Source organism: Lotus japonicus, chromosome 3, assembly GCF_012489685.1.
Source record: "Lotus japonicus ecotype B-129 chromosome 3, LjGifu_v1.2".
NCBI classification, from domain to species: domain Eukaryota; kingdom Viridiplantae; phylum Streptophyta; class Magnoliopsida; order Fabales; family Fabaceae; genus Lotus; species Lotus japonicus.
In genome coordinates, this window is record NC_080043.1 from 28,214,846 (window position 1) to 28,238,530 (window position 23,685).

The 23,685-nt window shown below is 34.9% G+C and overlaps 3 protein-coding genes across 6 annotated transcripts; 2 read left to right on the forward strand and 1 right to left on the reverse strand.

Annotated features, from left to right (window-relative positions):
• Positions 1-310: 310 nt before the first annotated feature.
• On the reverse strand, positions 311-4,607 carry LOC130748822 (beta-glucosidase 11-like). Of its 4 annotated transcripts, none has more exons than XR_009022784.1 (11): positions 3,829-4,607; positions 3,579-3,634; positions 3,300-3,375; positions 2,989-3,060; positions 2,812-2,899; positions 2,383-2,638; positions 2,087-2,202; positions 1,774-1,994; positions 970-984; positions 758-871; positions 311-676 (listed from the first exon to the last, which is right to left on the reverse strand). XR_009022784.1 is itself a non-coding variant. In XM_057602067.1 (11 exons), the coding sequence occupies exons 1-10, from the start codon at positions 3,905-3,907 to the stop codon at positions 770-772; spliced, it is 1,098 nt and encodes a 365-aa protein (XP_057458050.1). In that variant the 5' UTR covers positions 3,908-4,602; the 3' UTR covers positions 311-676; positions 758-769. The 4 variants fall into 4 exon arrangements, 2 of the variants coding, with proteins under 2 accessions (XP_057458050.1, XP_057458049.1); XR_009022783.1 differs by having other exon boundaries at positions 311-681; positions 3,829-4,606; XM_057602067.1 differs by having other exon boundaries at positions 953-984; positions 3,829-4,602.
• Positions 4,608-8,020: 3,413 nt separating this feature from the next.
• Positions 8,021-9,428, forward strand: LOC130748825 (pterin-4-alpha-carbinolamine dehydratase 2, mitochondrial). The gene is made up of 4 exons (XM_057602069.1): positions 8,021-8,178; positions 8,263-8,419; positions 8,524-8,716; positions 9,072-9,428. The coding sequence occupies exons 1-4, from the start codon at positions 8,063-8,065 to the stop codon at positions 9,158-9,160; spliced, it is 555 nt and encodes a 184-aa protein (XP_057458052.1). The 5' UTR covers positions 8,021-8,062; the 3' UTR covers positions 9,161-9,428.
• A 118-nt stretch (positions 9,429-9,546) lies between these two features.
• Positions 9,547-13,361, forward strand: LOC130748824 (protein trichome birefringence-like 3). Its single transcript, XM_057602068.1, has 6 exons — positions 9,547-10,723; positions 10,817-11,057; positions 11,468-11,639; positions 11,832-12,031; positions 12,307-12,465; positions 12,771-13,361. The coding sequence occupies exons 1-6, from the start codon at positions 10,543-10,545 to the stop codon at positions 13,099-13,101; spliced, it is 1,284 nt and encodes a 427-aa protein (XP_057458051.1). The 5' UTR covers positions 9,547-10,542; the 3' UTR covers positions 13,102-13,361.
• Positions 13,362-23,685: the final 10,324 nt, after the last annotated feature.

A 23,685-nucleotide genomic window follows, 5' to 3' on the forward strand; every position in this document is an offset into this window, starting at 1 on the left:
TAAAATTTTGACAACTTTTTAATCAATAATTTATTAAACGTTAGTCACAAAATTTCATTACACCATTAAAAAATCATGAAATGGTGCAATGTAATTAGATCATTTGAGTTTTTAAAAAAAAAGTCATTTGAAAAACCTACGTATTTCAAAAAAAAATCATGATCGAGTCCATGGCCCGACATAATGAGTAATTATAGGAAATGACTAATTATAGCAAATGAATAAGTATTTCGAATTATTTTGAAAAATGATAATCAATGGTATATGCATTCAACCTTTATGTTAACAATTAATGAGAGGTTAAAAAAAATAAAAACAAAATCATCATTCAAATGGATTTGAATAATGAGCCTCCATAAAAAACTTGAAATCAAAATGGGCTTTGACTATTTTGGTCCAAAGCAATAAGAAGGTGACACTTGTCAGGCAAAGAAGGGGGGTGGGTGAGAGTCATTCTTGGAGTGTCAAATCATCGAGGTGAGGCTCATAACCTTCCTCTTTTCTAAAGTATATAGAATATAGATGATATTGAAGATCATGTAACCTTATGATATGATACACCTACTGTGAAGTCCCTTCTTGAAAATGAAAGTACATCGACCAGGCTCCCTAGGTATTCACGCAAGAACTTCACCCTTGTCAAATCATCTAATGATGAATTCCTCCGTTGTGTTTGCTGACCTAAAATGTGAGAAGATTTATCATAGCAATACACAGAACAAGTAGATTTTGTGGATAAAAGGATTTGGAGCCTTACACAACATTGATCTCAGTCAAGCACACCATTCTCGCGAATGTAAACTGGAAAATTGCCATATTCTTTCTTCAGTGACTTAAGTAACCCATTCAAAGACCAGGGGGTAATTGGAATCTACACCAATCAGATAGTTAGTAGAATACATGGAACCTTCACTGCCTAAATAATAAGAGAACATTCAAACTCTACTCTCACCTCATATGTAGACGTACCATTTTCATGAACGTCTACAACAAGAAAAAAACATAGTTAGATGAAAAATCTTCAAAGTTGGATGAAAAAGGATAACACACGAATATTAGAGTAAATATAAGAGTCAAGATGAGTGTTGTCAAAATTTGATACTGTTGGTGATGTTAGGAAAGTTGGACTTGGATCCTCTCATGTTACATGACGATGTCAAGTGAAACATTGTGCCCATCTATCTCTTCATAAATATATATAAGGAGAGAGATAGACTCAAAATTTCAACATGAAGAAACATGAGAGAGTTTTCACATGAAAGGATCTTGATCCTAGGAAAGTCAGAAGAATAAAAGGAAATGGTTGCAGTTTACAAAATTCAGTCTTCCAACAGTTTGGATTTCTATACTAACAATTATTTATGTATGAGATATGACATGTTTGCTTCTAAAGGAATTTCCTTCAGGGTGAGTCCATGAATGGCAAGAGATGGTCTATATGACTACGAAGTATTATCAAGTACCAACAGAGGCAAGAGGCATTATCAAGTACCCATACCTTGACCAAAATTAAAGAAAAAAAAATCATTAGTGTTGAAATACAATCTCATTAGATCTTCTGTTGCAACATGTAAAACAGTGCGAAAACATATCCATTAAAAAAAGAACTCAATTCATAAAATTGAGGATGAGATATCATAGAATAAAGAGATATTTATATGAAAATTACTTGTTTACGCTCAAACCACACATTTAACATAAACATAAATATAAATTTAAGCTCTGCAGCCATATCAGAACTAACACAGTAAATAAATGGTAACATAAACATACATTGAAGCTCTGCGGCAATATCTGCTGTGAAACTTTTATCCTCTGAGTGCAGGCTGTCTGGGTTGTTCTTAACTAGATATGTGAAGTAGATATTTATTCCTAGGAAGTCCATTGAGCCCTTGACTAAACTTGATTCCCTTTTGGTGAAGACAGGAAGTCTTGAGCCAACATTCTCTTTCATGCTGTCAGGATATTGTCCAAAAATAAAGGGGTTCAAAAACCTGCAAAAACAAACCATAAACGAAATCATCTCTAGTAATTCATTAGGGTATAAAGAAACAGCTAAGCCTGTCAAATTGTTAGTATCACTTACCACCCCGTATAGAAGTCTTTGGCCCTTTGAGTGGCATTTATATCTTCACTAGTATTTGTTAGAGGAACAAAACCATAGGTAAGAAGATTAAACCCAATAAATCCATGTTGTGTGTCCTGCATACACCAGAGGTAGTTTTCAAGACAAACTATAGTTCGATTATTGTCGTCAAAATGATATCCATAAGTCATAACTATCACCTTATACGACATCCTTCACAATTATGCTAATGTAAAAAGAAGTCCCAGATTACAAAGAAGAGAGGTTCACCGTGCATGTAACATAAATTGGTTTACCAGATACTTCTTCCGGTACAGTCTAGCAGCTGATGCATGTGCTAACAAAACATGATGGGCTACCAAATACGGCTCAGTTGAGGAATTTCCCCTGGAGCAGTTATATGTAGAGGAAGGAGAACAGTGTTGAGGTGGTACAAATCCTGCACTATAACCCCCAATTGCGAGCGCATTTCCCTCGTTTATTGTGGTCCAATATTTAACTCTATCGCCAAACTCTCTGAAGCACACATCAGCATATGCTGTGAAGTCTTTTCTGGAAGTGAACGTATATGAATAGGTAAACGTTAATCATAGAAAGACAATATTATTTTTATTGAGCTAAATGCAGTATGATTGAACTCCTATCTGCTAAAAGATTTTTTTTGGTACATCCTATCTGCTAAAAGATGGTCATGGTATTAGGCACTTAAAGTTTGGGAACCATACACTACTCTTCGGCTAACCCATCCTTCATATTCATCTTCAAGTGCTTGTGGTAGGTCCCAATGATGCAATGTAACATGTGGTTGAATTCCTACGAAGAAGAACAAATGTATAACTTGGAAAGGATTTCTTTGAAGTGTTAGTTAAACTTGAAAAAGTAATTCTAGTTTGCAAAAGAACCTTTGCTTGTTAGTTCATTGATGAGGTTGTTGTAATACTGCAACCCCTTGGGATTAATTGGTCCTTTCCCATCTGGTAATACAAGAGATCAAGGTCAGAATTACAAATAACATAACAGTTTCATACAAGAAACTATAGTTGCATACATGCTCATAGAGTAGCAAAATTCATTCATGGCACCAGAATCAAACCAAGTGTATGTCAATTACAGACAGCTTGGCTCTAGTCTTGATCATAATGCTAAAATAGTTACTTCTCTTACTCCATGATCATAATAGAATCTATCATTTGCAACATTTGCGTAATAATACCTGGAATAAGCCTTGACCAAGATATGAAAAATCTGTAGGCATCTAAGCTTGTTTTCACCATGAGCTGGACATCTTCCTACAAGATAAGATAGGCATGTATACTAATAAGATATGTATATGTGTATGGAGGATGCTTTATGGTACACTACAAATAATTTCTTAGGTAGGAAGGTTAATGTAAAACCGGTCTCTGGTGAGTTAAAGATGAGTGTGCTGCTAATCTCTTGGTGGAATATATATGCATTGCTTCTTGTGCATATATATGCCACATCTACTGACCTTATATTTGTGATATTGATTGCATCCAATGTCATCGTCTCCCCTGCTTATCCTTGCTGAAAATTTAAGAGAAATGAATAATTTCATTATTGTAAGTTTGTAACTAGGAAATTTTAACAAGATTCTATGGTTATGACTTTATTATCATCAAACATTACTAAATTAAATTATCCTATTAAAATCCAAAAAACAAGCACACAAAAATTGAAGTAATGAATTATATAAGAGAGCACTAATAATGAATTATCACCATTGTCATGTACGAAGGTATCCCATATGCTAGGCTTCCTGCCATCTTCATTTGCAGCATCTTCAACCTTCTTTGACATCCCTCTTTCTTTTTCCTTTGAACTGTTTTTGAAACATCAAGCATATTAGAATTAGATAACTTAATAAGAATCCGCCTCTCCCACGGCAGTGAAATAAGTCTCAGCCACATAAAATAACTTTGACAAATTGTGAAAAGATAATAGACATATAATTCATACGGTGTTGACTAAGGTGCAATATGCCTAGGTCTTGCACCGGTGCACGAGGCATTATTAGCCACAGAAATAGAATATGCTATAAAGATGCCTTATTGGTAACCTAGTGATACGTGTAATTTATTTTAGTTATTTTTTCCCTTTGACACTAATGCCCTCATCCCTTTCCCTCTCCTCCCTTCTCTGGAAGCCCATCACGACAAGCACATACTCAACCTCCACAACCACCACGACCTGCCGCCTCTGACGGCCGCAACCCCGTCGTCCAAGATCCACCATAATCTCAGGCAACAAAAACCCATGCCCATAGGTCTTGACCACCATCAATTCAGCCATTGATTTCATTTTCCCAAATACCAGATCTGCTGAAATCCACCCTCCCACCCCAAAAGTTAAAGAGCAGATCCCGTTCTCTCTGCTCCTCTCGTCAGAATCCAGAAAAAATTCAACCATGAACCCAGAAAAATTGAACTCAGGACCCAGAAAAAATTGCTGATTTCGTGAGTCTTTAAAATTGTTAATCGCAACCTGCAAGCATTAATCGATGATTAATTGAATTGATTCAATTGCAATTGAATTGGAAGGAAATGAGTGTGTGATGAGAGAGAGACTGACGGGAATGGAGCTCAGGCGAACTTTAAAGTGAGGCCTAAGTGATGCATTTTTGTCTAAAAAACTTTCTTTATTAAATTTTTTATTTAAATTTTATTTTTCAAGCTTTTTGAGATTCAAAATCATTTATTAAATTATCATAATCAATTTGTATTGCATCCAATTCCAATTTGTTAGTACTTTACGGTCCTTTTATATTGTAGAAAAAGAAATTTTTATTGTATCAAAACTCAACATAACCATGAAACCATCACAGCAAAGAGGTTAGAGCGTAACTACTTACAATAAAAGGGAGTTTTATCTTCCTATTGATCTTCTCTAGTTCTTCTCAATGGCTAATCAAAGAAAAAATAAATTATGGAAGAGGATTCTTTTATAAAGGATATGAGAGTTTGAGAGACAAAGGCTCTATTTTATCCCTTTGAGGCTTGGAGAGACTAAGAGAGTGGCAGGGAGTGTAGAAACGTTATTAGGATTTAATTGAGAGAAAATGGGAGGTTAGAGAATAAAAGGTGAAGAAAAAGAATAGGTAACATCAATTAATTGTTAATGAAGATTGCTAATTTCTAATAATTGTTAATTAAGATTTTTTGAGAAAAATTAGGGAAGAAACAACTAACAAAGTGGCAGGTAATGGTGAGTAATAGTATTTTTTTTATTTGAGGCCTTATTTGTAAAAATATGAGGTCTTTTTTACTTTGAAAAAAATATTTTTTTTTGAGGCCTAAAGCCCTTGCTTGGGTCGCTTGACCCTTGGGCCGGCCCTGATGGAGCCACCGCATTCGCCGGGGATTCGATCGAGGAAGGAGGAATCGACGCGAGCGACGTTGTCAACGAGTGCAGATGGTTGGAGTCCCAGAACGAAGGGAGCGGCGTCTTCACCTTGCTGTAGGTTCTCACCATCACACGGCGTTTTCGCTCCCATTCTCGCCGGAACAGAATCGGAGGAATTGAGTTCGGATTTCTTTTGTTCTGTTTCTGCTTGGCCTAAAATTTCTCTCACTCCGGCTCAAATGCACATTTTGAAGCAAAGATTGGTGCTTTAGGCTTTTGCAGGTTCATCTTTTGTTCTTGTTTGTTTTTCCCTTTTTGCTTTGTTCATTCAGATCAGGTGAGGGTTGAGCAAAAGTGAAAGCCTTTAATTTTATGATTCCATCCATGGAAGAAGCTCAAGACCTATTATTGTGAGTTGCCAGACGGGGATAAGATAATCATAGGTGGGAAGAGCAGAGAGAAAATAAAAGGATATTATTGTAATCTCAATTTTTTATTTTTTTTAATCAACAAGTCAACTTACCTATTATTATGGGTAATTTTTGCTCTTGCATGGTGCAAGACCTAAGATGCACTTGCACCCTAACCGCCACCAATTCATATATGTAGGTTTGAACCATTGGATTACACACTTACCCTACCTTTCCATCCAATTTTCACTTTTCCTTATAACATCATTTGTCATTGTCATGTCTCATATATCTCTTTTTTTCTATTTCTAACAATCTGGTGCAGGTGAAATTCAGGTGTTTATAAATTACTTTTCGTAAAGATATATCAAACTAGAAAAATTGTTTGTTTACACCCCCAAAACCCACACTTATAAGAGAGATATATGAATAAAATAGAGGAGTGAGAGATATGATAGATAATGTGAGGAAAAAAAAGAGAGACATGAAGAAAAAACAACATGGGTCTCTGGGCTCATATTCTCGGAAGCTCTTTATCGTAAATTCTTGACCATTAATTTTTATATTAAATGATTCAGATTAATTCGTACAATGTTTTTTTTAACGTAATTCGTACCATGTTAAATTTGTCAAAACTTTCTTCAAAATAATCTTTTTGTAAGAAAGGCTGGGATATCCGAATTCTATGAAAAAAAAGTTGTAGAAATGAGATGAGACAAAATATTAATATTAGGGCATGTTTGCTCTCAAAATATTTTGATACTAAATTGATGGGACTTAGAATTCGAATTGTTCAAAAAAAACAAAATTGCACCCCAAGCACTAGATATGCCACCCCACTTAATAGTGGGGAAATACTTAAATGCCCCTCCGTGTTTTTTTTTAGGATATACAATGTCGGACGGAGCTGGGTATGCGGTTAGACCGCCCCGCGTAGGCCCGCATTTAAACGGGCCTCTATTACGCTGGTCCGCCCCCGCCCCGCGGATAAGCGGGCTGGCCCGCGGGCCACAAGCCAAATTAAAAAATAATAAAAATGCAATTTAAAACTAAATTAAAAATATTTTTTTCATTAAAAACCTTATAAATGTAAGCAATGGAAAAGTTGAGTTCTAAACTAAGTTACAAGTAAACAGAAAGAATGTAAGCAACACAAGATATCAAATTTTCATTTCTCCATTGCAGTAATAGGTAAAATAATAAATAAATAAAAACACGATTGAAGATATAATCATAATTATACAAAACACTAGCAGAAAGTAAGGTTAATTGTGTGCTGTGTTATTAAAGTACCAAACAATACATAACATTGAAATTATAGGCTTTAGGTAGACAAGGGGAAAGAGATAAGAGAGGAGGAGCAAACCTGGCTGATGCGGCGGGAGGTGCGGTGGCGTGGTGGGCGAGTGGCTGCTGGCGCTGGGACTTGAGGAAGAGAGGGAGCGTACGTGTTTTTGAGAGAGAGAGGAACCAAAGTAATTTAGGGTTTGTTAATTTAGGAATGAAATCATATTTTAGAGAGAGGAATAGGTTGGACTTTTGTCTTTTGGTGTTTTAAACTTTTTTTTTTTTTTTCTGTTGGGTCAGTTCTTCAATTCAAGACTTATATTTTTTTTCTTTTGTAATGCGGTCCACCCGCAAAATTGCGGTTCAACCCGCCTGAACTCGTGGGTTGAGCGGGCCAGACCGCATAGACCCGATTTTAAACGGGCAGCCAATCACCGGGCCACAGCCCGCGTGGGCTACGGGTTAAGCGGGCCGGCCCACGGGCACGGGCCATTTCGCCCAGCTCGGACCGTTCCGAAAGTTAATTTCCCGAATCGTTTCATTATTAGAACATAACACGGGGTTCGCCCCCTTCACTTTCATTTTGAAACTCTCAAATTAAACTCTCGAACTGATTCGAAACTTAAAGTCTCGAACTAAGAGAATCAGAATCTCAGACCAAACTCTCATTTGAAACTCTCAAATTAAACTATTGAACTAATTCGATACTTAAACTCTCGAACTGATTCGAAACTTAAAATCTCAAACCAAGGGCACTTCAGACATTTTTTTAAAATGGTTGGGGTGCCAGTGGGGTGCGAGTTCTAAATCCCTAAATTGATGATTTTTGCTAAAACAAAGGAAAAAATACAACTCACCCCCTAAAATATTTTGATATTATATTGATGATTTTTGCCCCTAATTAAAACGAAAAAAGATGCGCTGCGTCCGTCTCACCATCCCTCTGCTTCATCTCTCTGCAGTTTCCAACGCTGCTAATAAGCTTCCATTGTTATCCTTTTTCCAACCTTATTCATACAACACACGGAAACGGTAATTCCTGTTTCTTCATATTTTTATTCATTCATTACAATAATATTTTCTTTCATTTACTGTTTGTTACTTTTATTACTTTAGAATGGATTCTCAGATGCATAAAAATCAACCAGGAGGAGCTTCATCAACATTTTGCACTATGAGCAACAAAGATCTGTCAACAAAGAAATGTGTACCTTGCAATACAAAGGACTTGCAACCAATGACTGAGGATGCAGCACATGCTCTAATTCCACAGGTTCATTTATCTTGTTTTTCTTAAAATTAAATAAATAATCAATATAATCACCTTTTTAATTTCTGTCTATTAAGGTTATGGAATTATATATTACTGAATGACAGGTTTCCGAGTGGAATTTGGTAAAAGAAGGCACTACACTGAAACTGAGGAGGTCATGGAAAGTAAAAACTTTTACTAAAGGATTGGAATTTTTCAAGATAATAGCTGAGATTGCTGAAGCAGAAGGTCATCATCCTGATCTTCACCTTGTTGGCTGGAATAATGTTACTATTGAGATTTGGACTCATTCTGCTGGTATGAATTATATTCATTATTCAATCAAAATGTAGATTTTATGAAGATTTCCTATTGATTTAATAAGTTTAACTATGATGGAAGAAATTGTATAACATTTCCAACTACTGTGTCAGGCCTCCTAGCTAATATGCATTTGTATTCAAATTATTTGCATTTGTTATAGTCGTAGTGTGTATATTGTATATTGTATAGTACATTTTACAAATACAGGTTTAACATACAATATGTCATGGACAAACCTTATTGCCTCTTTCCAAATTCCAACTATGTGTAATTTTATTTTTCTTCACTTATTTGCTTATATCACATTTGCGCATTCTTTGAAGTGATCCGTGTAACCGTGTTCGTGTAGGTGGGCTGACAGAGAATGACTTCATACTTGCTGCTAAGATCAATGAGCTGAATTTGCATGACTTACTAAGACGGAAAGCTTCTGACTGAATTATCGGGGTGAAGAGGACATCTTAGACATCCTAGTGTTAATTAAGACTTTTTTTTCTTAAACAAGTTTTGGCAAGACTTTATCATCTCTAGATTTGGTGATATTATTGTTTTTCATGCTAGTAGAACCTCATCACATGCATCCGTGTTAAGCAGAGTTTAAGTTTGTATAATAATCCACTGGAGTGAAAAGCCCACTGGATTAGAGAATGACTCTATATGTATTGTTTGGGATTTCGGGATATACGAAAGAAATGCATTCTTTGAACTTTTGAAACTTAATTTAAAGTAGTTCTGCATACATTGTTATATGCAAATGAAAAATGATATTATTAATAAATTAGTATGACATTAGCCATGAACTACCTGCGAGGATTAGCTTTTAAATGCAACAATTTAAATTACTCAATAGCTGCAAATTAGCTTTTAAATTGCTAGACTGGTTAGAACTATTTTTCTGCATTAGCTCCAAATTTTCCTAGTTAGAGAACGAGGTAAATGAAAATGTTGTAATGTTTTTTCTGCAGGTTAGTTCCTAAATAGCTGTGAATTTTTTAAAATGTGCTACCATGTTGTAGCCAAATATTTGAAAGCCAATCAGCCACGCATATCATGCAACAACATTTGAAAGCTAAATGGCAGTGCTTTATTAGCTAAACACGCTTTGCTAGGAATTTGCGCAAAGTTGCTAGCATATATTTGGAGGCTAATCTTCATTTTTCTTGTTCTGGAAATCGCCTCCAAAATGCAAGTTGCGAACAATGGCAGTATGGCAAATGAGTTGGTATTGATGTTGGATTACATTGGGACTGGGAGCAATTATATTGAACAGTGATTTGTTTTGTGGTTGCTTTTCCAAGTTGTCAACTTCCATACACTTGCTCAATCAGTTTTGTCAGCTTGATCAAGGATTATATAGCGGTATTTAATATTTGAATTAGTATTAATATAATGATTTTATTTTATAATTTTTCTCTTGAGTTGTTAGGTGGCTGTTTGTGAGTTGTTTAACAAGAAATGATGTATCAGAACCATTTCTCCTAACAAACATCTACCAGCTGGTCTGAACAGATTTACAATGATGCTGAATTTTGGTACATAATATTGAAAGCTTAGTGGTTGAATAACCAATGTATAGCTTCCATTACATGGACATAACCTTTTCAAGTCATTTCTTAACTTCCACTATCCTTTAGCATAGTTTATCCATAACAAAAGCATTCTATGCTTTCACTTCACTCATACTCACCCTCACTCAAAAAAAAAGGACTCACAAGTCACAACAATGTCATCAATCATCATCACTCTGTTGCTATGTGTGCATTAATTTATACTCTTTCTTCCCATCTGGCTACCTTTAAGCTTCTGCCACCTCCATACCCATGAACCCTTCAGGAACAATGAAGTTTCTCAGAGGAAAGCTTCCTCTGCCCATCATTATCACCACAACCTGTGCTCTATTCTTCATAGCAGTGTTGTATGCAGAGAGACTCAGCTTCCTATCTTCAAGCTCTATTTTCAAGTTCAAAACATGTCCTAGAAAGCACAATAAACCAAAATCTAGTAAGTTATAACTTCACCAATGCCATAACTATCGTTGTTTCTTACTAATTTGGCTCTAATGCAGTGATCTCCCATAATGTGGTTGACCAACAGATGAGAGAAAAGTAGAGGATGTGCTTGTAAATGCCTCATGGAATGATGATAGGTTTGATTTTGATCCAGAGGAGTGTAATCTTGCTAATGGAAAATGGGTTTTTAACCATTCAATAAGGCCTTTGTACTCAGATACTAGCTGTCCTTACATAGATAGACAATACTCTTGTGTCAAGAATGGAAGGGAAGATTCTGACTACCTCCATTGGGAGTGGCAGCCAGAAGATTGTACCTTTCCCCAGTGAGTCTCACCCTTCAACATGTTCTATTCATCTTTCTATTTTTACCATTGAGGTCTGTCTAAATTTACTATGTGCATGTTTGGTTCTCCAGTGGGAACCCCAGAATCAATTCTCAGTGAATAAAATCACTTTTGTATGACAATATAGATCCTTGAGAGTCATCTCTCATAGAAGCCGGAGAGAGTAGCTTATGTGTTAACATAATCAATTATGAGATTTTACAACTGGATTTCACAACATTATTCCTACAAAAATCACTTTTTTTCATAAATGTATCAAAACATAAACCACTTCACTTTTAACTCGTTTCAATTCATTTTGAGCATAATCAATTTTACCGAAATCAACTCTATTCAAAATCAATTCTCACAACACTGATGCAATCAAACACGCATTATATATTTGGTAGATTTAATCCAGAGCTAGCCCTCAAGAAGCTTCAAGGAAAGAGGCTGCTATTTGTAGGGGATTCACTGCAAAGAAACCAATGGGAATCTTTTGTCTGTTTGGTCCAAAGTATCATACCTGAAAAGGAAAAGTCAATGAAACGAGGGCGTATTCATTCAGTCTTCAAAGCCAAGGTAAATGATATATTGAGTAAATGGTCAAAATATTCAAGCATTTCAAACTCTAATAGATGCTCTTATGGTTCTGAATATAATTGCCAAAAAACACACAAGAATAGTTCCTAGGAACTTTTTTTTGAGTTGAACATATTGCTTAACTCTTTGATATCAGGACACTGAGCTGAAAAGCAAAGCTAATTCTTGTAGGAATATAATGCTACCATAGAATTCTATTGGGCCCCATTTCTTGTTGAGTCCAACACTGACATTCGTATCATAGGAGATCCCAAGAAGAGGATAATCAAAGTGGATGAAATCACTGAGCGTGCCAAAAACTGGACAGGAGTGGACATCCTTGTTTTCAACACCTATGTTTGGTGGATGAGTGGTCTCAGGGTTAACGCACTGTAAGTACTCTTTGAGTCTAGCATTACTTGAAAGAAATGATTCATAGACATTTGTATAGTGCAGACATCTAACAGGTATTCAAAGTGAGAAAAGAAAACAACCAAGAAATAATGGATGTGATAAGACGAGCAAAATAGAAAGAAAAATAGTGTGTTTGTGATTCTGTTGGTCATCTGCGCTATTTGGTGTCTAAGTATCATTACTCACTTTTTTTACAAGATTTGATCTTTAACCACAGGGTTGAAATGCTGTCTAATGTATAGTTTAATTGCAGATGGGGTTCATTTGCCAATGGAGAACAAGGGTATGAAGAACTGGATACACCAGTTGCTTACAAGCTAGGTTTGAGAACATGGGCCAATTGGGTAGACTCCACAATCAATCCAAACAAAACCCGGGTGTTCTTCACTACTATGTCCCCTGCACACACAAAGTATCTTTCTGTCTCTCTTTCTTTACCAAACTTCAAGTTTCAGCTTTCTATAACAACTTATGTTTTATTAGCATTTGGATCAATTTCTCTTTCTTCAGTCTTCAGAATCCATTCTGACACCTGAAGCTACTAACAAAAGCTTCTCACCAGAATTGATTTTAGCTTTAGAATCAATTCTACAAGTATTTACAAACATTCACTTGTCAAGCAAGATTAGAAAGAAAAAAACTGAAATTTAGTGAAATCTAGACATAAGAAGATGATGATTCTAATTTTCTAACAATTTAAATGTGATATGTTTTCAGAAGTGCAGACTGGGGCAACAAGGATGGTGTTAAATGTTTCAATGAGACAATGCCTGTAAAGAAGAAGAATCACTGGGGAAGTGGTTCTAATAAGGGTATGATGAGTGTGCTGGCCAAAGTGGTGAAGAAAATGAAAGTTCCTGTGACTGTCATCAACATCACACAAATCTCAGAGTACAGGATTGATGGTCATTCATCAGTTTACACTGAAACTGGGGGTAAGATGTTAACTCAGGAGGAAAGGGCTAACCCACTAAATGCAGATTGCATACACTGGTGTTTGCCTGGAGTTCCAGATACATGGAATCAAATATTTTTGGCAATGTTGTAATAAATATAAATGGACAAAGTCCAGTTCTTTTTATTTTTTTATTTTTTATGTGACATGAAGATGTCAAATATGTAAGTAAAGCTATGTGTCCAAGTTCATACTTCGGCATTTGTGTGATAAATATACATATAAATCACAAGTGCATGCGTGTAAATTCAATACAAGCAAATAAAAACGCCAAACCATCTATCAAAGAGATTGCACAGATAATGGACATTGCCCCTGCAACCACAAAAACTCCATTTCAGCATCCTTTATGATAGCACCAAATCCCCTGTCACTCTTTTTTTTTTTAGTTTAATTCTATGCACTAACCGTGTAAAATTTCAACTAATAAGATTTCAAGGATATGAAAAAATCTACTTTTTTATTTGATTTCATTAATTGACGTGACACATCTTACAATCTAATTGGTTAACGGTGTAAAAAACTTTACACAATCAGTACATCATCTTTTTATCTTCTTTTTTTCTTTAGAAATGTCTATTTTTATCATATTTTTATATTTTAGTTACCTTTGTTTATAGAACTTTATTATCCTTTAGAGCACAAGTTTTTTTTTTTTCCAATCTTGCACAAGGGTCATTTGAACTCCTACCACATGTTAACCGATTTTTAAAATTATTTAAAGCTTAAATATGATTTTAGTGTCAGATTCAGATTGTAAAGGGAATTAAATAGAATCTTTGGAAAAAATAATTTAAATTTTAATCCCTGAAATAATTTCAGTTGTGAGCCTAGTCAGCAGATGGTGTCCACGTGGATTTTTTTTTAAATCAATTTTGGTCCTTGTAAAAATTTTAAATTATATTTTCAGTCCCTCCTTCCCACCACTCTACCCAAAATTTTTCCAGACCACAACTTTTATCTCATAATTATTTTCCCGCACTCCTCAACCTAGCTCCTTCATTCCCTTCCTCTTCCTCCTCCTCCTCAGTCTATAACCAGCAATTTTTATCCTTTGCTTGACGAAGTACATGTATGATTACAATAATCATATAAATAAGGCTTAAAGGGTCAAATGACCCCTGAGATTACAAAGGGAATCAGTTTCAGGACCTAAAAAAAATTTGCATCAAATTGGGTCCCTAGAAAAAAAAGTTCATTCAATTAAGGCCAAATGTTACCAGCCTTCAATTTTTTCCTAGTCAGCAATTCCACGTAGCTTTTTAATTTTTTTTTTAATTAGAAAAAATATTAAAAATTATTTTTTAATTCCAACTCATGGATTAATTTCTTTTTCAATTTTTTTAATTCTCCTCCCACCACCACCACATCAAAACTGCAACTTCCAGTCTTCCACCACCTCTCTCATAACCATTGCTCCATCGATGGAAACTACTGCACCCACCACCCTGGTTCCAACAAGCTTCATCGAAGGCGATGATGTCGTGCTTCCACCGGGATCGGCGAGCTTCATCATTCTTCTCCTTTCCATTCGTCGTTTTCTTTCTCCGGTTCTCCCCTACCAGCGCCGTCGTCATGTCATAAGCCTATCACCGCGTCTGCACCCACTGTAACAACCACCACACTTCGCCGCCGCCGATCAAACCCACATGCAAAGCGCCGGACACAGATGTGTTTCAGATCTGAGCTATGGTGTTGTTGATCGGCTAAAAAGAGAAGAAAGGAAGAGGTGGAGGAGGTAAGATTCTCTTGAAACGAGAGGAAAAGAAAGTGAAGTGGCGGTGAAGAAGATTTAGTGGCGGCGGCGGGGTGGTGGAGGAGGAGGGATTGGGGGAAAGAAAGAGGAATAAGTGGGGAGAGGAAGGGATTAGTCTAATTCTGTTTTGGTTTGGGTTTGCAAGTCCATGATTGTGTTTTCTTTCATCTTCATTTTCTGATTAGGGAAGGTTTGATTGGGGGTGGAAGTGAAGTGGTTCTGATGGTGGAGAGGTGGCTATTTGGGTCGATGTGGTGGCTGGGGGTCATGGTGAAGGGTTGTAATTGTGGTGGTTTGAGTTGTTGGTAGGGAAGAAGAAGGTTGAGTTTATGGGAGGTGGTATTGTTGTTGAGTGTGGGTTCTGGTGGTGGTGTGGTTGGGTTCTACTTGTAGGAGAAGAAGGGGAAGAGAAAGAAGGGGCTTGCTGAAGAACAAGGTGAATTTCTGGTTTGGATTTGGGATTAGTATTGATTTGATTAGGGATTAGTATTGATTTGATTAGGTTTTTTTAGAGATTACATTAAAGTTATATTTTTAAGTTATGACTTGGAATAAAAAATTTAAGTTTTTGAATTAATTATTTAAAAAAAAATTAAATGTCATGTGGAAAAGCTGAGTAGGCTAAAATTGAAGCCACATCACCATCTGACACCATTTGTCCTAACTGAATTAAAAAAAAAAATTCTTAGGGACCCTATTTGATGTAAAAAAAAATTAGGTCTTGGAACTGATTCCCTTTGTAATTTCAGGGTCATTTGACCCTTTAAGCCTATAAATAAATTGTGTTTTAAGTCCATGGGAATTAAATTCCACTACAGTACATCAATTGATTTCTCAATCTTACTCTCATCATAATCTCTCATTTCTCGAGCATTCTCTCTTCCTATCACCACTATAGATTGTTCTTCTTTCCTCACAAAATAACAGCATCTACCATCATCTTGTTAAGTTCAAACGCTAGATACATCGTTTATCATATTTTGAGTAATAATAATTTTCAAGAGTATAAGTGTAATGATTAAAAACTCATATGAATTATATTTCAGGAAACAACACTTATGACTCACATCTCTTATCGTCTGATGTCCAAAGTGCAAGACAATGCAAGAAGATGTTCAATTTACAAGAAGAAAAGTTCAAGCTACAAGACAGACTGTACAAGCAAAAGAAAGTCAAATCTGCTAGATCGTCTAACGAAAGAGAAGACTACACTCAATGAAGATTCTCATCGTCTATCTCAAAGCTGATCAATGAAGACAATGTCTAGAGAAAAAGTGTCATGTTCAAATTGAAGATATCTCTCTGACATTCTTGAGGAGAAAGTCAAGTGCAAAGAATCACGTGATACTATACAAAGCACACTGATCAAGGAAACAAGTACAACGTTGTCAAAATCAAGTTTCCTCTTTCTCTCACAAAGGACTGGAACGATGTTGCATGTGCTACCAACCAACTAACAAGTTACATTTTGTAGCCACCTGCCTCAGCAAAAGGATACAGTGCATTTAATGCACCTGGCGAGAAGACCGTTTGATCCAATGCCTAGAACTCAAAGTGCTCTACACGCTCCAACGGCTATCAACAAACCCTAGAAGCACTTGAAGTATAAAAGGAGGACCTGGAGATTTTCAGAAGTAAGAAATTGAGTTTCACCGTTGATCAACTTTCTTTCTTTGAAGCAAACATCTTCATCAAGCAAGCAAGAAAGAAAAGCCCTCACATTGTCTGAGAGTAATTCCTAAGAGTCAAATCAATATACTCAAATCTCTCTAGATTTTGAACTCAAAGTATACACCAGAGTCAAATCCTATCAAACACTTTGTAGTTCTTGAGCTTAGCATTTTCTACTATCCCTCTTGTGATAAGAGAACCTTGTTGAGCCAAATGATCTTGACAAAGAACTTAGGAGAAGTCCCGAACAATACTTTGTAATGGAGGAGTCCTTAGAATACTTGTTTGGAAGAAGTCTTGTCTAACACTTGGTTAGGAGAAATTCTGCAGAATACTTGGTTGGGAGAAGTCTTGTCTAATACTTGGTGTTGGAGAAGTCGTTGATACTTGTTTAGTGAAATCTTAGTTAAGCCAAGAACTGGACGTAGCCCCATCGTTTATGAGTGAACCAGGATATATTTTTTGTATTTCATCGTTTATTATTTTACACACTTATCCGCTGCACCAAACGATTGCGAAAACATTTTGAATACTTATAATCGTTTGAAAACTCAAGTTTTACAAGAACAAAATCCAAACCTCCCCATTTCTTGTGTTGTATTATTGCATTTCACATCTTCCTCTCTCTGCTGGTTTCAAATATGAGCTCCATGAGCAGAGCCTTTGGCAACATTGTGAAGAAGGCAAGGAGGCTGCAAGTTCCAATCTTTTTCCCCATTTTTCCCGACGAGCACCGCATCTAGCCACCAGCCCACCGCCGCTATTCTCGAGCTAGACAGTCTACAAAACAATCGATCTCGAGCATGAAGGTGGAAGAGAAAGGAGATGGTGGTGAAAGAGGAAGACGATGGTGGTGGAAGAAGAGGGATTAGAAATATGATTTAAAATTTTTACAAGGACTAAAATTGATGCAAAAAAATTTCACGTGGACACCATCTACTGACTTGGCTCACCACTGGACTGTTAATTCGATCAAAGTGGAACAATTTTTTTTTTGGAAAGCAAAGTAGAACAAAATGACTTAATTTGATTAAAAAAATATTTCAGTAATTACATTTCAAAAAAAAATTATGACCCAATTTGATTCCCTTTACAATTTCAAGGACCAAAAATATACTGAGATCTTATTTAAATTTAAAAAATTAGTGTTTACATTGTTGGCCCAAATCTATCCTTTATAGTATTAGGACCTAACCCCACCACTTCTCTAATGTCAACCTCCTCCACCTCCACCTCCCCATACCATACCACCACTACCTCTCTCCATCCCTTGTGCTTGATTGCACACAAAAAAAAGTTGTGTTACTCCTCTACCCTTTATACTATTCGTTACTTATTCCAAAATGTGTTTTTTCACTTTCACATATTTTTAGCTAAAAATTGTTTTGCATTGGTTTGTAGGAATTCATTATTTTCATTAAAAAAAATGAATAACATTCACAACTTAAAATTTTGGAAGAAAAAAATTTACACTTCCATTTCCAGAAATGAAATAAATAGCACGAAATATTAAATAGTTTGTGAAACTTGAACTTTTGATAGCAAATATTTTACAATTTGTGAAATAAAAGTATTAGCTTTAGCAACTTAAACTTTTGAAAATATAATTATTTTTTATTTATTTTTTACATCGGAAAAATATATTATACCCTCCAGGAATTGATCTTTGAACCTTGCTCTCCCCTCCCCAACTCATATGTCCCCTAAATATATATTTTTTATTGATACACCTTTAGAAATTTAGGGCAAATTGCACTGACGTCCCCTGAAGTTTATCATTATTGCACTGACCTCCCTCTATTATTTAACAAGATATTAACCACCCTTATTTTATTAGAAACATTGCACTAACCTCCATTTAGGTTTATTATTATTGCGCTGACCTCCCCTAAGATTTATCATTATAACACTAACTGTCCCTCTATTATTCAAAATGATCTATAATTTCCCCTAGAATTTAACCTTCCAGCAACTAAAAGTTTACACTTTTGAAAATAACAATTAGCTTCCAAAACTCGAACTCTCAAAAGTGAAAAAAATCTAAAAAATTACTTTATCAATTTTTTTTTAAACTTTATCGAAACTTGAACTCACAACGACATAAATTTTACACTTCTAGAATTTGAAATTTGAAAACGAAAAAATTATAGCTACAAGGATTTGAAGTTCTAGAAACATTTTTTTAAAAAAATTTAAAAGTTGAAATTCTGAAAGTATAAAAACCAAATTTTTTTTTGAAAAAATTATAAGTTTAATTTTTTATAGAGTTGTATAGATATTTTGGAAAGAAATTTTTCAGGATGTGCAAATTCTTTTGGGTCTGAAGCAAATAATCCCAGCCCATGTAGCTCAACATATGGGCCTCTTTGAATCTTAAATTACTATTTTACCACCAGAACGAAACCCTCGATCTCCTTTCGATTCGCCTATTTAACCAAACAAATGCAACAGCAGCAGCTTCTCTTGTCGAAAGTTTTGTTTTCTCTTGTCTCTCACATAGTCACATTCATTCTTTATGCTTTTGTTCTTAAATTCATGTAATTCTGTTTCGTCAAATATTTTGCTTTTTCTATTGATTACTATTATCACGTTCAGGTTTATTTTGTTTCACATCCGTTTGATTTTGATGTTTAAGTTTATGTTCTGTTTGAATGTATTTAGTTTTAACTCTTATCAATGTGTCGTTATTCATCACATTTTTTATTTTATATTTTGTGAAATTTGATTTGGCCAATGATGATTAACGTAGGCTTGCAATGATCTCTGAAATGATTGGAAGGATTAACTTCCGAACAGAGTGTCTGAGGCTTTGTTTAATTTTACTATTACTCGGTTTTGGTTAAGGTTGTTTTTATTCCTTTCTATTGGGTTTTTGATAAAAATGTTTAACGCAAGTGAGTGCAGATACAGATTCGTAGCTAATGATAATGTTAACACTTAACACACATGCTATCAACCTACTTAACACTGTTCTTATTTGAGTTTTATCGTCCGAAAGCCAAAACATATCACCAATGGATCAAAAAATACCGGGTATAAATACTTGCGTTTCCGTTGCTCAGCTCAGGTCGTGGTTTCATTTATTCAATTCATTCACCCACACTTTTAATTTACGGGCCTTTGAGGTATGATTTTCATGTCTTGTAATATGAATAAAGTCTTAATTTTCTAATTGTAAATTCACTCCGATTCATTTAATATGAGGATTGTCAAATGGGTGGTTGCATTATGCACACATCGAGTTTACGATCATGAATTTAGGATTTTTCATGTTATAAGGAAAATTGATCTTAGATGAACGAAAATACTCATTTTTAAACAAAGGAAACCCAAGTGTAACACCAAGGACTAAAAATACAATTAAACCAATTTTATTAGATGATTAGTTTTCTTTTCATTCTATTCAACCAAAATTTTAAAAGAAACAATACCGAGGTAAAATAATGGGATATGATGGAGCTTGGGCCATTATTTACCATTGGGTTACACTTAGGTTTCCTTTGTTTAAAATGAGTATTTTCGTTCATCTAAGATCAATTTTTGCTGATTGGGTCCTATAATTAGGTTGTTGTCTAATTTGCACAAATTGTTTTTTTTTGGTTCAAAATTGCTTATTTTAAACAAAGACCCAAATAACATGAATGTGTTACATTATGGACTAAAAGTGAAATTAAGCTAACAAAATTTTAAAATATATTATATAATATTAACCTGATAGTATAAGGTCAGATAAAAATTTAATATTATGCGTTTGTCATACATTTTATAACTCATTATATCGTTTAAATTGGTACACATATTTGGTAGGCAATAGTGGTAGTAGTAGAGATGATGGTGGATGATGGAGGGTGGTCGTGGCAATAGTAGTGGTGGTGGTGGTAGAGAGTTTGTGGTGGAGGCGATGGTGAAGGTCGTGGTGGTGGTGGCTGCAGTGTTGTAGGGTGATAGTGGCGGTGGCGAAGGATGGTTGTGACAATGACCGGTGGTGATGATGGCAATGGAGTTAGTTGGTGGTGGTGGTGATGGCGACAACGACAATGGTAGTTGTGATGATGATGACAATAGCAATGGTAGAAGTGACCGTGATGATAGTGATGGAAGGTGGTGTTCAAGGATTAACACATTAAAAGGTGGGGGCAATTGCCCCCACTTAATTTTCCAAAAACATTATAAGACTAATATTATGCATGAGTAATATACATGTCTTTTCCCATGATTTATGCTCTGTTTGGATGCAGAGTTGAATATGAGAGGAATGGATATAAGAGGAAAGAATATAAAGGAAAAATGAAATGATTTTAAAGTTGTTTGGATTGAGAGAAAAAGGAGAGGGAATGAAATGAAAAGTGAGAGTCATAAAAGAGTGTATATATAGTTACTCTTTTGCCCTTTATATATATTTTCATAACTAATTCAAAAAAAATTAAAATGCAATAATATAAATTTTATATGAAACTATAATTAAATTATGACATTTTATATTAGAACGTTAATTTATTATTATTTTTTAAAACAAAATGAATCATTCCTTATTAAAGTAAAATGAGGGTTTCCCGAATCATAGATATGAGTTGGGAGGGGAAGGGGAAGATCCAGAGTTCAATCACTGGCGTGTACAATTTAAATTCCGATGTTAAAAAAAATGTAAAATGAGGGTATTATTTTAATTAAAACAACAAGAATTATCTATCTACCAAAAAAATTGAAACATTTTCCACTATACCCTCAATCACTCCTTTTTGGTATGGTAGAGTAATACCAAGATACGCTGTAATCGGTTACATATTTATCTTTGGAATATAATGATTATATTATATGGTATGGTATGCATAATTGGATTGGGACTGATTGGGTTTACATTAATTCGAATTGGTTTTCTGCATAAGAACCCTTGATTTTTGGAACAGTTTTCCTTCTGAGTCTAATGACTGCCAAAATCAGTGCATAAGGTCAGGTTAGCTAGGTCTACGCGTTACTCACGCCCTTTCTAAAACCTCAGGTTCTTCATCATCATTAGTATATAAAGGGTAGCAGTGACCCTCTCCTTACTCACCCATTACTCTATTATAAATTATAATACTGATTATCCATCAACGTTTACGTTAGTATTGCTACAATGGCCTCAGTTTCGACTTGGACGTCAAAGGAAAATAAAGATTTTGAGAATGCTTTGGCCATTTTTGACGAGAAAACCCCAGATCGGTGGGAGAAAATAGCCAGTGCAGTGGGAGGAGGGAAAACTGTGGACGAAATAAAAATTCACTATGAGAAGCTGGTGGAAGATTTGAAGATGATCGATGAAGGTCATGTTCCCCTTCCTAATTACAGAAATATTGTACGTAGTCGTAGGAGGAATCATCCCAGGTCACAATCACAGAGATGAAGAAAATAAGGTTCTGACTTTGATTTAATTTAATTTAATTAATCAATCATTACTGATTCTGCGTACGTGATTTACCATTTATGTTCATATTATTTAATTAATATGCAAACAATCATATATTTATTCATATTTCATACCTGTTGAAGTATATAATTAGTAATAAATATATTATCTTATTTTATTTGATTTTTGTTGTTGTGATTTCCGGCCTGAGTCTAATTTTATTTATCATCATAATGCAGGATGAAGGTTCTGAATCTTGAGGAATCACATAATCAGTGAAGAGTGATTCAGTCTTTTTTTTTCTTACATTTTTTTTTGTTACAAGAGTGATTCAGTCTGATTCTATCAAATGTTTTATTTGCATTTATTGTATTTGGATTTTGATTTTTTCATATTTTTCTTCCCTTCAGCTTTTCTTTTGCCATTTGTTTGGGGAAGATGAAGAATTACGGTGGTGTTAAAACCCACTGATTTCTTGATCCAATTTTTTTTTTCCAAAATCTGGGGAATGAAGAAGATGGATGATGAAGATGAATTTCTGGAAGTGAAGAATTGTTACCACACCCACTTAACTATAATCATTCACTATCTATTTCCCTAATTATACCATAATATATTAAATATTTGTATTTTAAAAAAATGGGAATTACCTGCAAAACCTGCTACCATAGGTCAAAAGTGCTTGGTGCAACCTTGCACAAGTTTTTAGATGACCATAATAAACTCCTCCCAAATAAAAAATACCCATTTTCTTGCAAATTTTACTTCGGATTTAATTTCGTGCGGATTTTTCTTGAAAATTTTACTTCAGATTTAATTTCATCGAATATAGTACTTTTCTGCGGATTTTCTTACAAACTTTTCTTTCGAATATTTCCAAAGAAAAATCCGGAGCAAAATGTGAAGGAAAATCCGCACAAAAGGTGTTTTTTTTATGTCCTTACTGTAGGAGTGTTTATGAATCATTATTTTGTAATTTCTGCAAAATCTAAAAGCCCTTAAAAGAAAGGAAATGGAATTAAGTTGCAGACTTGCAATTTTTCGATATATCAATAAAAGTTGCAGACTTGCAGTTTTATTCTAACATGGAATTAGGAAAACCTGTATAACTTTAGCTTCTAATTAAGATACCACTCATTCAATTAAAAAAATCTAATATGTTGCAACTATATATATGTTGCAGTTTTTCTAATTTGGAATCTGGAAAGTTGCTGTCAAATTTCAATTCATGGGATTTTGGGGATTAAAGGTCAATGCTTTTTAATTTATCATTGCTATTTCTTATTACACCTCAACTAAAACAAACCAACTCTATGTCATATAATGATTAATGGAGGCAATATAGTGGTGTACAAAATAACAGAACTATGACTCACAAAACACAACCCTAAAAACACAATCCTTGGGTGCCCAACGCACACTTAGCAACTAGTGTTAAGCCTTCTTAAATAGTCGTTCTTCAGGTCTTGATCTTCAATGAGCTTGCACGAAAATAGAGTCCACAAAACAGATTTGGAACAAATTTTTTAAACTAGTAACAAATCTGCTTATCAAATAAGATTTGAACAAAAGATAACCACTTTCACAATTTAAACAAATTAAATCCTCTTCAGCAGATTTGATTACACTTTAATATATTTCAGATAGCACACGGAAACTTTTTCAAAATCTCTAGCTTGTTGATCACGTAAAACAATCCAAAGCTTCTAGAATAAACACGCAACAGCTCCGCATGGACAAATGTTACATCCACAATGTTACAACATCTGGTCCCACATCTTGTCACAGACAAATATACCTTAACTAAAATGTAGACTACCATCAACAACAACACTTATTATTACCACAAGTGGAGAAAAAGATG

Excerpts from the sequence above, each read along its gene's own strand:
- LOC130748822 (XM_057602067.1), bottom strand. The coding sequence starts at position 3,907 with ATGTCAAAGAAGGTTGAAGATGCTGCAAATGAAGATGGCAGGAAGCCT. Across the intron at positions 2,900-2,988 it reads CAATGAACTAACAAGCAAAG|GAATTCAACCACATGTTACA; the intron begins GTTCTTTTGCAA and ends TCTTCTTCGTAG. Across the intron at positions 1,995-2,086 it reads AAAGACTTCTATACGGGGTG|GTTTTTGAACCCCTTTATTT; the intron begins GTAAGTGATACT and ends TTGTTTTTGCAG.
- LOC130748825 (XM_057602069.1), top strand. The coding sequence starts at position 8,063 with ATGCGCTGCGTCCGTCTCACCATCCCTCTGCTTCATCTCTCTGCAGTT. Across the intron at positions 8,420-8,523 it reads CACATGCTCTAATTCCACAG|GTTTCCGAGTGGAATTTGGT; the intron begins GTTCATTTATCT and ends ACTGAATGACAG. Across the intron at positions 8,717-9,071 it reads GATTTGGACTCATTCTGCTG|GTGGGCTGACAGAGAATGAC; the intron begins GTATGAATTATA and ends GTGTTCGTGTAG.
- LOC130748824 (XM_057602068.1), top strand. The coding sequence starts at position 10,543 with ATGAACCCTTCAGGAACAATGAAGTTTCTCAGAGGAAAGCTTCCTCTG. Across the intron at positions 10,724-10,816 it reads GCACAATAAACCAAAATCTA|ATGAGAGAAAAGTAGAGGAT; the intron begins GTAAGTTATAAC and ends GTTGACCAACAG. Across the intron at positions 11,640-11,831 it reads ATTCAGTCTTCAAAGCCAAG|GAATATAATGCTACCATAGA; the intron begins GTAAATGATATA and ends TAATTCTTGTAG.